Source organism: Melanerpes formicivorus, unplaced genomic scaffold (genome assembly GCF_026170545.1).
Source record: "Melanerpes formicivorus ecotype bairdi unplaced genomic scaffold, bMelFor1.0.p_v2 SCAF_51, whole genome shotgun sequence".
Taxonomy (NCBI): domain Eukaryota; kingdom Metazoa; phylum Chordata; class Aves; order Piciformes; family Picidae; genus Melanerpes; species Melanerpes formicivorus.
The window spans coordinates 2,232,734-2,245,725 of record NW_027142403.1 but is presented as its reverse complement, the minus strand read 5'-3'; the positions used below and the strand labels follow the sequence as shown (position 1 = coordinate 2,245,725).

The window sequence follows — 12,992 nt, the reverse complement described above, 5'->3', positions numbered from 1 at the left end:
TGTGTATTAAGGCGCATGGGATGGGATGGCATGAGTGACACTGTTGTGGGTGCTTATTACAGACCATCTGATCAAGGTGATGAAGTCGATGAGGCCTTCTGTAGACAGCTGACAGCAACCTCACAGTCACATTCCAAAGCTCTGTGAGATGACGTGGATGAGACAGTCTGTTTTCTGATATACATCCTGCCTTGTGTAATGTCCCTGTTAGAACTGGCTTTCAGATCTGTGGTTTGTTTGTGGTTGGGATTGTGCCCTTAATCCTAGAGTGTTGCTGAAGCAGTGGAAAGAAAGAGCTGCTTGCCTCCCTAGTCCTGGTATGAAAGAAGAAAAGATTACTCTTTAGTCATCTTAGCTTGCTTGTACTTTGGAGTGCTTACTGTTAAGGTTAGCAAGTGGAGGCAGTAATTGCCTTCGATTTCAACTGAATTGCATCCCAGGGTTTTGGATTAGTTTGGGTTCCTCTTACATACTCCGTGACTTTCTAAAATTTTAGTCTTAGCAGTTATTTTTAACTGTTATTTTATTTGAAATAGAGATATTTTTTAATTAGTTTTAAATTACTATTAATTTTAATTTGTATTCTGTTTCTGCTTAGATTTCTATTGCATTGAAGGATATCACTTTCATGACAAAGGAGAAGACCGCTCGGCTCATTCCAAATGCCATACAGATAGCAACAAAAGGAGAGAAGGTAAAACCCTGTATTTACATGGTTTTTAAAAACCATAATGCCTCAGGCAGATCACTTGTGGTTTTAAGTTGGCATAAGTAACTTCCCTGTGAAATCTTCAAATGATTGGGATTAGAAGACAGACCTCATGGTTTGGTCCCTGTTGAATACGCTGCGTTGATAATTCAACTTCAGATTGATTGCAGAATGCAATAGCAGTGTTGATGCAGTAACCAGGAAGTAAGGGAGCCTTAGTCCCACAGATTCCCAAGGGAAAGCTGCTGAAAATGGGCCACTGGAATGGGCTGCCCAGGGAGGTGGTGGAGTCACCATCACTGGAGGTGTTTAGGAAGAGACTGGATGGGGTGCTTGATGCCATGGTTTAGTTGATTAGATGGTGTTGGGTCATAGGTTGGACTTGATGACCTCAAAGGTCTTTTCCAACCTGGTTAATTCTATTCTGTTCTAAAAACTAGAAGTTCAGAGCATGAGTTCAGAATATGCCTCCTTGTGATCACAAAAATATCATACTCACTGGTTTTAAAATGTCCTAGAAGAAAATTACTGAAAACAAAAGGACTGTGTGAAACTGTGGGTTTCAAATCATGGAGAAGTCTACCCACGAACATGTGATTTTATGTGCTGGGAAATGCACTTTTGGATGTTTATTTGGAAATACTGAAAAGCATAATGCATAATTTTCTTATGTGCTACACACTTCATGATACTTCTTCTGTAAATGCCTTGAAAATAATAATTCTTGCCTGGATATAGAGAATAGCTTCCCAAGGTGATATCTGGAGCTGTCTGTTTGTGAAGGAACTGTGATCCCTCATATTTGGCTGTTCTCTCTCCATTTATTTAATATTTAACTTTAATCATCAAGGGACATAAGCCTCTTTTTTGCTAAACAAACTTTCAAATGGAAAATATTTTAATACTGCAAATGACCCTAATTTAACCTCCTATTTTAATTAGTTTCATTTTGAATCCTTTCCTGTGAAAAGATTAGTAAAAAGAATGTGGCAGAGACACAGAGAGGGCTGAGGCCTGTAAGAAATAGGCATATGCATCTTTGGTTTGTTCCACTTTCTATTTGGAAGTGGGAGAATGCTAACTATGTAGTAAGATGAGTGGAAGCACTTCCATTATGCCAGAGATACAAGAATTGCAGTCAGATGACTGGAAGATCAAGTGTGTGTGTATTCCCTATGTAGATATTGGGGAAATAAGTCTCATAAAAAGTCTGGCATGTGAGGAATAGAATAGAATAAACCAGGTTGGAAGAGACCTTCAAGATCATCGTGTCCAACCTATCATCCAACACCACCCAAGCAACTAAACCATGCCACCAAGCACCCTATCAAGTCTCCTCCTGAATACCTCCAGTGATGGTCACTCCACCACCTCCTTGGGCAGCCCATTCCAATGGGCAATCACTCTCTCTGTGTAAAACTTCCTCCTAACCTCCAGCCTAAACCTCCCATGGCATAGCCTGAGACTGTGTCCTCTTGTTCTGGTACTGGTTGCCTGGAAGAAGAGACCAACCTCTGTTTGTCTACAACCTCCCTTCAGGTAGTTGTAGACAGCAATAAGGTCACCCCTGAGTCTCCTCTTCTCCAGGCTAAGCAGCCCCAGCTCCCTCAGTCTCTCCTCATAGGGCTTGTGTTCCAAACCCCTCACCAACTTTGTTGCCTTTCTCTGGACACGCTCCAGCAAGTCAACCTCCTTCCTAAACTGAGGAACATGAGTCTACGTATGTTGAATGTCAGAGGAACATGCTATTGTTGAAAAGAAATCTGGGTATTCAAGATACAAGGAAGCATCCTGGTTTTCCTGAAAGTGCTTGCAAGTGAGCTTTTTTGCATCTTGTTTTTCCTGCAGTTTTTCTTCACATCATTCAGTGCAAGAGACAGAAGCTACCTCAATATCTTCCGGTTATGGCAGAATGTGCTGCTGGATAAGGTGAGCTTGTATGTGCCAGTACCTGTAGTTTAGTAACAAAATAATCTTCCTAATATAAGCAGATGTCTTTGAAAGATAAGGTACTTCCCTTCAATTAGCTCTTTCCTTCTAACAGAGATCTAATGATGTTGTTCTGCTTTTTGTCCTTTAGATCCCAAGTAAATTTCTCACCCTTTTCTCTCATACTGCCACCTACAACTTTGTTGGAGCATTTTGTCTTTGAAGTTAGAGTTCATGCTTTTCTTCACTACCAGCTCAAGTAGATATTACTGAACTGGCATGCATTTGCTTTACATTTTCTACAGCTACTTTGTGGTCGAAAAGGCAAGAGGCTTTTTCAGTGAAAGACTTGGGGTTTGGTTTTTTTTGTCCTTGTTGTTCTTGGTTGGTTGGTTTGGGGTTTCATTGAGGGTGGGTGGTGTGTGTGTGTGTTTGGTGTTTGTTTTGGATGTTGACTTGTTTGGGTGTTTTAAGGAAAAAGCCAAAAATCACCTTCCCAGTTAGGCTATCTGAACCTTTGCCAGCCAACTCATTTCAACTACCCTGACCTTGAATAAATGCAAGGAAGGCAGGCTGCATGATATGGAAGTGTATTTTGGCAACTGCTGCTGGTTAGCTTGATTTATATTGCAATTTGTGGATATTTAGGCTAATCTTCTTTCTAAAAATGGAGTGATGCTTTTGCAGAACATCACTGTAAGCAATGCAATCTTTGTAAACCAATTCCTTCCTGTTTATGACTCTGGCTGTTTAAATATTTCAATACCGTTGCAGCTGAACACAGAAACATCCATATATAGATCTGCACTCTAATGGCTCCCAAAGGCTTAAAACTGTTGCACTACTGATATGTAGTCCCCCACACAAGTTTTTTGTTTGGTTTTTTTTTTGTTAGATGACTTTTAGGGCAGACTAGGGGCCCTTTTTTCAAAAGCTGAGAGTAAAGGGAAGTGCCATTTAAGGTAAACCAAGTGTTTCCTGCAAGATTCTTATCACTCTCATCAAATACGATTTAACATCGTAACCATCTTGTATTGAAACCAGCAGTAGCCCTGCAAAACCCACAGTGTGTCAGCTCATGTTTTGACTGGAATGTGCAACCAGAGCTAACTCTGTTTTTCATTAGTTAGGCAAGGTGCTTGTCAGGAATGGTGATTTTCTTAGTCAGTTGGTCAGTTTTGTGGTGCTGGAGGGTGAATGTATGGCCCTTCAGATACTCAAACCAGGGGGCTGGAACAGAGACAATAAGCTTTGTGCTGTTCAGTATTAGTTTTTCCCATGTGTTTTCACTCTGACAGCAGAATGAGTGTCACATTAGGAACAATCTTTCACTTCAGAGCAGTACTAAAGATACAAAAGATGGCAGCAGGGACTGCATGATGAATTAAACCAGCAGGTTTTAGGAACCAGTGCCTCAGATTATCTTAGGAACTCTCCTTATGCTTTCTTTTTAATCATGCTATTAGCTTTCTTGTATCCTCACTGAAGTGTTTTGAAGGGTACATGTATGCTACATGTATGTCTGCTTGGGGTTCTTGCTTGTAAAAGGGACCATCACCATGGGCCATACTTCAGACTTTTTAATGTAGTGTGTTTGCAGCTACTTATTGAAACAGAAGTTCTGTTAGGTTGAGCTCTTCTGCAATGTGGTAGTGACTTCTGATTCTCTGTTAGAATGCTTGAGTCACCTGTCAGCCTGTTTTATGATTCTTTACTGTTTAACCAAACTAGATCAAGCTGTAGAGGGGCATTATCAACTGATTTCACTATAATGACAGCTGTTCAATGATCTGAAATAAACAAAGAGAAAGGACTGAAAGAAATCCTTTGGTACATCCAAGTAGGTTGGCTTTCTCCCTGCCATTCTGTATTAAGGACAGCATATGCTTGGAAAGATGTCATGTACTTCAGGCTCTGTCATGGTATGCAGTGCCCTGAGTTTGTGAAGCCTGGTGTTTCTAGGCTCCAGTGGTCAAAGAGATCCCATCAGAATTTGTAAGGCTTGTGACAAAAACTCAGATTGTACTCTAGAACCCATTCCAAAAGGAGCTGGTTTTAATGTTTCCTCTGCAGATATCATTAGGCTTTAAAATATTTAGCTGACTTATCAGGAGTGCCTCTGCTAGACTTGGAGATGATGTACAACTGTTAAATTGTGGGGGGAAAAAACCTCATTCTGGTGTCATCAGAAGCACAATTCTGAATGCAGCTGTTGCAGTGCTGGTTTGCGCCACCTGATGGTCAGTAGCTCCCACTTTGCAGGGGGTTGGAATTGCAGGATTGGAATTGCATTTGCTTCGAATCATGTTTGTGTAGAGGTAATTTCCAGTCACTGGTTCTGGCTTCTTCAGTGCTTCCTGGGCATATATTTCATGTTACAAGGTCTCACTTCTGGAGAGTGACCTATCTGCTTTACCTGATATGTATTACACCTTCACCACCTGCAGAACTTCTTGAGAGGATCAACATGCCCTTTCCCAGGTCTCCATCTTGTGGCCATTCTACCGTGGGCTGCTTAAGTATCATGTCCCAGAAAAGTTCAACGAGTAGCCTGCTGTCGAGTCTGCCTTTATTAGAAACACATTGTACAGGAAAAACAGCAAGTGGTTATAGGTTTTTCCATACCTAAGCTTACTTTGGCCACCAAGATGCTCTCCCTCAAATTTGCATTACTGTACTAATGGAACTCCCGGTCCCCTTAGCTCAGGGCTAATTTTCTAGCTCATAACTGCTCCTGCAGGTCTTACTCAAAGAACAATACTGTGCATTTGATGTCCTTCAACTTTGGTTCTTCTGGGAATCAGTGGGCACTTTCCTCTTAAGATGATCTGTTGTTTGGCTGTTTTTTATGAATGTTCATGTAAAGGCTCTTTCTTTTTTCCTATTACAAAACGTGCTTGGAGTGAATCTCTTAGGTTTTTACTTTGTCATTGTGTGTTTAATGCTCCTGGCTGAAGGGGAAGCATCATGGAAAATAAGGAGTCATTAATGCGGGTCTGGAAGAGACATGACACCGGTCTTGATAAAACAGATAGCTGCTTCCACATCCACAGAGTGTTTCAATAATGCATCAGTTCATAAAATCAGCCAAAATTCACATTCTGCAACAGCCTTTCCAGATTGGTAAAACAAGTTTGCTAGCAGCTGCTATTGTCAGAAAGAGCAGTGCTGTTTATATTTCCTCTTTATTTTTCCTGAAGCTTATGGGTGTCAAATATCCCCCCCCCCCCCCAGTTTACGGGAGAGGGAACAAATTAAAATCTAATTAGGCAGGTCATTCAAATCCCAGACAAACACAGCGCTCCTTCTTTCTCATGGAACAAGATCTTAATCGGTTTCGATTCCCATGAGTCCTCTTCCTTAGAGTTGGATTTATTTTCTTATTGTTCTCCTTATACTTTGCTGGGTAGAGATTTGCACCTGTCTTCAGAGATGTTGTAGCAGGTAAGTCTAGAGGTGTGGGAAGAGACCAGAATTTCTGATGAGTTGGGCTTCTTGTGGCAGATACCTACCAGGACAGCAATTCTGTCTTCCTTGGAAGCTTCTCCGGAAAGGTTGCGGAAGGTAGATGTTTGTTTGCACCTCTGTATGCAACATGGGTTGTTCTGGACATCAAAGAGGGCTTGGATTGATTCTGACCTTTTGGGTTTTTTTTGTGGCAGTTAGAAGGAGTTTTGCCATCCTCCCTTTAGAGCAAGCAGTTAGACAGAATTCCACATCAGATTGTGGGAATGTGGTGTGGGGTTGCCTCCGGAGTAAGCGTGTACCGAGTGTCTTCATTCTTATTGCCGCATCTGTCCGTAAGGGGTAAAAAAATCAGTGGCTTTGCTTCTATGAGAGGTATTCTGTAGTGTTGATTGTGCCATGCCACCACCTTGTCTAGTGTGAAACAGAATGTTGATGTTTTATATGCAGTCCCAGCTGCTTCTTGCAGCTTTTGTTTTTGTATATAAAGAGAACTGAGAAAAAGCCCAGCGCACAGACCATTACCTTGAGTGGGCAAAGCAATTCATGTTTAGATTCAGCCTTTCATGCTTCAGAGATTTTCAAATCATCCTCTCAGAAGTAGAAGTCTGACCCAGAAAATTTGTGCCCTTTGCCTTCAGAATGAATCTTTTCTGATACAATAAAGCAAGCCTGGTTTGATCTTAGGTGTGACCATTAGCAATTTACTATATCTAGCTGAGCTGGGAATAATTGAGCAGAGTGTGTGAGAATCCTCTTTTAGAAGCAGAAGTCGGTAACACTGGCTTCACAAAACCACAGGAGACAGCTTTATAGATTCCTGAAGTGCATAGCTTAAAAGTTACTCTGCTTTCCTCAAGCCATTGAGCTTTCTGTACAAGGGCAGTCTGATTTACCCACAGCCTGCTGCAGAACATATTGGTGAATTTAATTAGCAGCATTAGCTCTTTCCCAGGTTTTGGATTTATTTTCTGTTATGACTGGAAATCCAGAGAAGAGCAATAGCTGGTGAAGGGTCTGGGGAAGTCTTCTGAGGAGCTGGGATTTAGGCTGGGGAAGAGGAGGCAGAGGGGGAGACCTCATTGCTCTCTACAATTACCTGAAAGGAGGTTGTAGCCCCCAGGTAGGGGTTGGTCTCTTCCCCCTAATATCAGGTGATAGGACAAGAGCAAATAGCCTGAAATTGTACCAGGGAGGTTTAGATTGGATGTTAGGAGAAATTTCTTTACAGGAAGGGCAGTCAGACATAGGAATAGGTTGTTCAATAAAGTGGTGGAGTTGCCATCCCTGGAGCTGTTCAGAAGACACGTATACATGCCACTTTGGGACGTGGTTTAATGGCCATGGTGGTGTTACATCAACATTTGGATTTGTTCTTGGAGGCCTTTTCCAACTGAAACAATTTCATGATTCTATGAAATAAAGGCAGTAGCAGTATTGGGCAGCAGATGTGGAGACAGCTTCGTTTCTGTCCTTTAGTTTCCGGTGGCTGTTTCAAGATACACCTCGGTTGTGTTTTGAATCCACCTAATAATGCTTGCTCCTGGTTTTAGCCGATGAGAACAGATGTAGGTGGATGTTGTGATTGTGACCCATGCTTTCCCTACAGTTTCCTCTAGTTTGGACCTGGGGGGGGCGGGCTCCCTCTCCGTGTCGTGTGGAGATACAAGCGTTGAGGACGAGGCCAGAGCCCCACTGCCCAGCCCCGGGGCTGTGCCCTCACCCCCCCGGCGGCGGCCCAACCGCTGCCGGGCGGGTGTGGGTACTGCCCCGGGCGGGCCCCGCCGCCGAGCAGGAAGTGGGAACGCGGCGGCCCGGGCGGACGCGGCGGCACCTGGCGGGCCGGGGGTGTCTTGGCTGGGAGCGGCGCGGCGGCCAGAAACAGGTTTCTGTCGGGGCTCGGAGCGGCCGGCGCGCTCCGGCAGGGACAGGGCGAGCGGAGCTTGGCGGGGAGCGGGCGGCGGAGCCCCGCCGGGCGCGAGTGTGTGTGTGTATATACGAGCATTTATATCGCTGCTTGTGGGTCAGCTCCTTAACGTCTGTCTAAAACTGCGGGTGGTGTAACGCACTACAGGTGGAGCGAGGGGGTGGAGAGGATCGTTTAAAAGCCTTTTAAATAATGCATGGGTATTTAATGTGATCATTTCATGCAAATAGTAAGCAGTACTTGTGTTACTGCCTCATTAACGCAAGTCTGTTCCCTTGATCAATATGGATTGTGTTTAAGGCACATTTTCCAGGGTGAAGTTTGTGATGATGATTACTGCCCTCAAAGCTCTGCTAAATCCCAGAACCTTATTGCCTTTCTCTTTTCTGTTTTCCTTTTTGTTGGTTATCTTCTTATATTTTATTGTATCCCTTAACAGCTGAAGTGGACTTCGAAACCAGTTGCTTACATTGCTATTGTGACTTTGTCTGACTGCTTTCACTTCTTAACTTTCCTCATGATCTGGGAGCACTTAAATACATGCAAGTAGCTGTGGGAATTCATGGAGCAGGGCAGAGATATTCTGGAGAAAGAAAGAGTAGCTAGTGGTGAGTCAGGAGCAAAAGCAGCTCCCTTTTAAAAAATATAAGATTACTTTACAAAATAAGATAAAAGGGGTTTCTGGAGCTCTTCCAAAGTGAGCACCTTCTGTCCCACCTTGGCAACATGGACAACTGGCTGACCTAGACACCACTGTCTGTAGTAACTGAAATGCTAGCCTCATACCGTTGGTAAAGCACTCAGAGCATCCTTTGGAAACAGGCTCATATCTATTAAGCAGTTTGTTCAAGATCAAAGAGTGAGTCCTGGCTGTCTATTAGTTAATACTGGTCTTGTGCTGTATCAGATGAAATTCAAGAGGCAGCTACCCCAAAGACACCTGTGGAAAACATTGGTGACATGTGAAGAAGCGAATCGTGGCTACAAGTGTGTGTTTTCTTGCGGGGGGAACCCCATCACTTTGTGATGTCTGGTTTTACTGATTGAACAGTGGTGTTTTGGCAGTATGGAGCAGACAGGAGTGCATTTCCTCAAAATGCTGAAATCCTATCTTGAAATGTGATATCCGAATGCTTTCAGTCCTTGTCAGAATGGAGGTTAAAGGCTGTGGTGTAATTAAAACTTCTTATTGTTTTACCTTCTGAGCCATACTGTCCCCTACTGTAGTTCTTGACTAGCTTCCTTTCTTTCAGAGGCTGACCAAGCAGGAATTCTGGCAGCTGGTGCACCAGAGCTATGGCTCTGAGCTGGGCCTGAACAGCGAGGAGATGGAGAGCTTCCACTCATCATCTGAGGACAATGGGCAGCCTCGGTAAGGAAGGCTATAAAGCTTAGTGAAATACTCAGGGAGAAGCAGTGTCCTCTTTCTTAGAAATTCTTTTTCCAAAGTGCTGCTATAGCCTTACAAGGAAGGTTAAGAAATGAACTGTGTAAACTGAGCATGCATAAAACTAAATTGTATTCATTGCCTAAAGTAGTAGGTGCACAGCTGAGGCCTCTTAGAGAAGGGTGATGGGAAGACCTTGTTCTCTGTGGATCTGCTTGAGGATATAGGGAGAATAGCTTAAATAGCAACCTTTTTTTCATGATGGCATGTAGTCAGGATCTGTCTGTCAACAATATGGAAGGGCTGAATGAAATGGAGCTGTGTATGCTGTTCAGACACTTTTTTCCTCTGTGAAAGCTGAAACACTTGTTCTCCATTTGTCCATGGTCTTTTCATACTTGTATATTGTCTTCAGCTTGAATTAGAAAGCTGGAATAATTTAACTGTATGTGGATTTTTTTCAATGATTGCCTTTTCTGTGTGAAATAAATATGAGCTAATTTCTGAACAGTCACTGTCTAATAATGGGACTTATTTTTGTATCTGTAAATAAGTATAGCTCTGCACAATGTAATTTGTCTCTTTTCAAACCTCTGAGTATGTTTGTCAGAAAAAAAAGTCTTAAGTTCAGTGCAAGCTTCATAAGATGTCCTACTAAAGATTCCCAAGTTGCATGGTTTAGTTGATTAGGTGGTGGTGGATGATAGGTTGGACACGATGATCTTGAAGGTCTCGTCCAACCTGGTTTATTCTATTCTTGGTAGAAAAAAGTGCAGTATTCTGCAACTCTAGAATAAGGGTTGCAAGGGGAGGGGGGGAAATCATGCCTCAGACTTTCTTAAAACATCTTCTCTTCAAATTTATTCTAAGCTATCTCTTTTTGTTGTTGTAATTTACTTTTTTTGTGTCATAGCACTCACTTTCTCTTCGATTCACCAGTGCTTGCTTTTGCTAGCCCTATAGTCAGAAGCTGAGTCTTCCAAGAGAGTTGGCTAGGGTGAGGAAAATGGCTTGAAAGATTAATGAGCTGGATGGGGGAAGAATGCATTGGTAGTTTAACAGCTGTGGTTTGAAGGTAAAAATCATACTTTAGGAGCTTTCTCAGGTATTTCAGTGCTTATTCTTAAAGGTTATCTTCCTTGTCTCTTTGGACAGATCTAGCATTTGTGATGATTCTGGAGAAAAAGATGAAAAACTACCTAAACCAACAGGTTTAGTACAGGAACCCACACTTCAAGCAGAAGGAGAGTCACTCAACAGACACTTGTTGCCAGGAGTAAGTGCTGACACAGCCTTTCTTGATATTTGTAACTGATAAGCATGTATGTTTAACTCATGTATCTGGAAGCATAGGATGGATGGGGATTCCAACTTCTAAAGAAGCCTTTGTGAATTCATCACAGCCTGGGAGGTGTTTTGCATCAGAAATTTAATATGAATATCTGTGGGTTTCAGGAATCTTTCCTGAATTTGAAAATTGATGAAATTCTGCATCAGAGAATGTCTTTATGGATGTGAGTTTCAGCAACTTCTATCACTAATTCATTGCATAACCTGGTTACAATGCTGGGGCTTATGCCTCGGTCTTTCCTGCCCTCCTCCTCCCCCCCTTTAAAAATTAACTGTATTTTCCACCTTCCTATGTATCATGTGCATTTTTATCCAAGTGCTTTATGAAAGTTACACCTTTGCTTACTTCCAGTGTTTTCTTGCTTGTGGTGTTTGCCATTTTTAAAGTACCTCCTTTTACACTGCTGTTTCTCCTATACTCCTATATTCTTCTATACTCCTATGCACTCCTATATTACCTATAGAGGGTAATTATGCTGTGTTATCCTTGCCTTCAAAGATCAGTTAATCTGCTGTTGTCAATATATGAAATCTTTCTTTTTATCACTTGTGGAAATCTTTCAGGGAAGGGGGAGAAAAAAACCCCACCTCATACTTGACATGAGCTTTCCCTTCTTGCCTTGGGTGACTACAACTGAACAAGCATGAGTACTTCACTCATGGTGTTGTATGAATTTGTCAATGTGTTTGGCTGGGTGGGAGGGTGAGTGCATTGGCAGCAGTATCTGAGGTGTACACAGTGTCTATAACACAGTTGCTGGGACCTCCTGTGTGTGGCTGTAGTCGTAAAACATTACAGGCATTTCCTCTTGATTAATAGATACCTCAAGGGAAGGATTTTGGAAAGGCAAATAAAGCATTTCTAACACACTTCACTAGGGCTGGGAACCTAACTGCTGTTTCTGCTTTGAAAAATTTGGAGAGGGAAGGAAGGAGATGATTATAATAGTTTTTACTGCCTTATCAATCTTGTGGCCTTTGTCACTTGCTAAAACTGATCTGGAAGTTCAGTAGGTTTTTCATATAGTTGTACTGAAATCCAAATCAATGGCTGGAGACTCATAGCCAGCAACCAATACTGGTGTTTGTCATATGTTAAAAGCTTAGTTAATAGGATGATGAGTATCCTTGATGAAAATTCTAGCAGTATAAACCAAGCTTCTGGTTTTTGTACAGGTGTGAGGGAGGCCTGGGAAGCCTCTGGATGCTGCTGGAATTTGGGCTCTTTGGGAAAACTATAAAGTCTTCCCAGGTAGCCTTGGTTTGAACTTGTAAATCATCTTTGCACAAGAACAAGCTATTTAGAAATAATTGCTCTGCCTGTAAAAGAAGAGTTTTGTTTACCCACTGGGTGCTGCTCCCAGAGATCTCTTGTAGGTGCTGCATCTAGTTGGGTGTGTGGGTAAGCAATAACATCAGGGGATTTGGTTTGTATGCAGGGAAAAGTGCTAGGATTCTCCCTTGAATAAATTGCCTTTAAAAGGCCCTTTAATTATAGTGTAAAAGTGCAGTCTTGATAAATGTGTAACTCAACTGTTTAGCTTACTGTTTCAGTGTAACTAAAACACATAATGATTGTGTTCAGCTATGTGTCACTTGGTATTTCTCAAGAATGTCAACACTCTCTCCCCAGCCCCAGGATTACAGCATGTTTTGTAGGAGCACATGGGCAATAGAAGGCAATAGTGCTTAGAATGTGTTTATCAAAAAACATCACAGTGGTTACACAAAACACAGTTAAACACCTTATAGAGACTGGAGTGAAACAGATTTAACCTGCTCTGATAGACAAAGTAAGTCCCAAAGCTTGCTCTTCAGGGGAAGATCTGAACTATTGGAGGGGTTGACTGCACTGCATGTCCTGTCTTGGAAAAGGTATTGTCAGTATCTGTCCACAGTGGACTAAAGAAAGTCCATCTAACATGAATCATAGCTTGTCTGCTGCTCTAAATGCAGTTTGTCTCAATGTGGGAACCACCCTATTGCTTGTGTTTTCAACCATCTTCTTGCCTCCACCCCTTGTATGGGAGAGGCCTTCCAGTCCCAGAGTCTGCTGTTCACAGACTAAAACCCAGAAAAGCCTTGGTCCAGCTTAGCAGCACTGCTCTAGCTCAGAAGAAGAAATGACACATTTTCAATTCTAGCTCACAGATCTTAAAATCATTACTCTTTAGTGGGAAGAAACAAACAAAACAGCAAAAACCCAAACCGAGAATCGCCCGTGA

General features: G+C 42.3%; 1 protein-coding gene across 5 annotated transcripts in view; it reads left to right on the top strand.

Annotated features, from left to right (window-relative positions):
• GRAMD1C (GRAM domain containing 1C) overlaps positions 1 to 12,992 on the top strand; it is a 65,066-nt gene that overhangs the window by 29,266 nt on the left and 22,808 nt on the right. For all 5 annotated transcript variants that reach the window (XM_068160599.1, XM_068160598.1, XM_068160596.1 and 2 more), the window contains 4 exons: positions 599 to 694; positions 2,558 to 2,638; positions 9,284 to 9,402; positions 10,573 to 10,693. In XM_068160599.1, the coding sequence (XP_068016700.1) occupies positions 599 to 694; positions 2,558 to 2,638; positions 9,284 to 9,402; positions 10,573 to 10,693 (417 nt within the window). The remainder of the gene's footprint in view (positions 1 to 598; positions 695 to 2,557; positions 2,639 to 9,283; positions 9,403 to 10,572; positions 10,694 to 12,992) is intronic.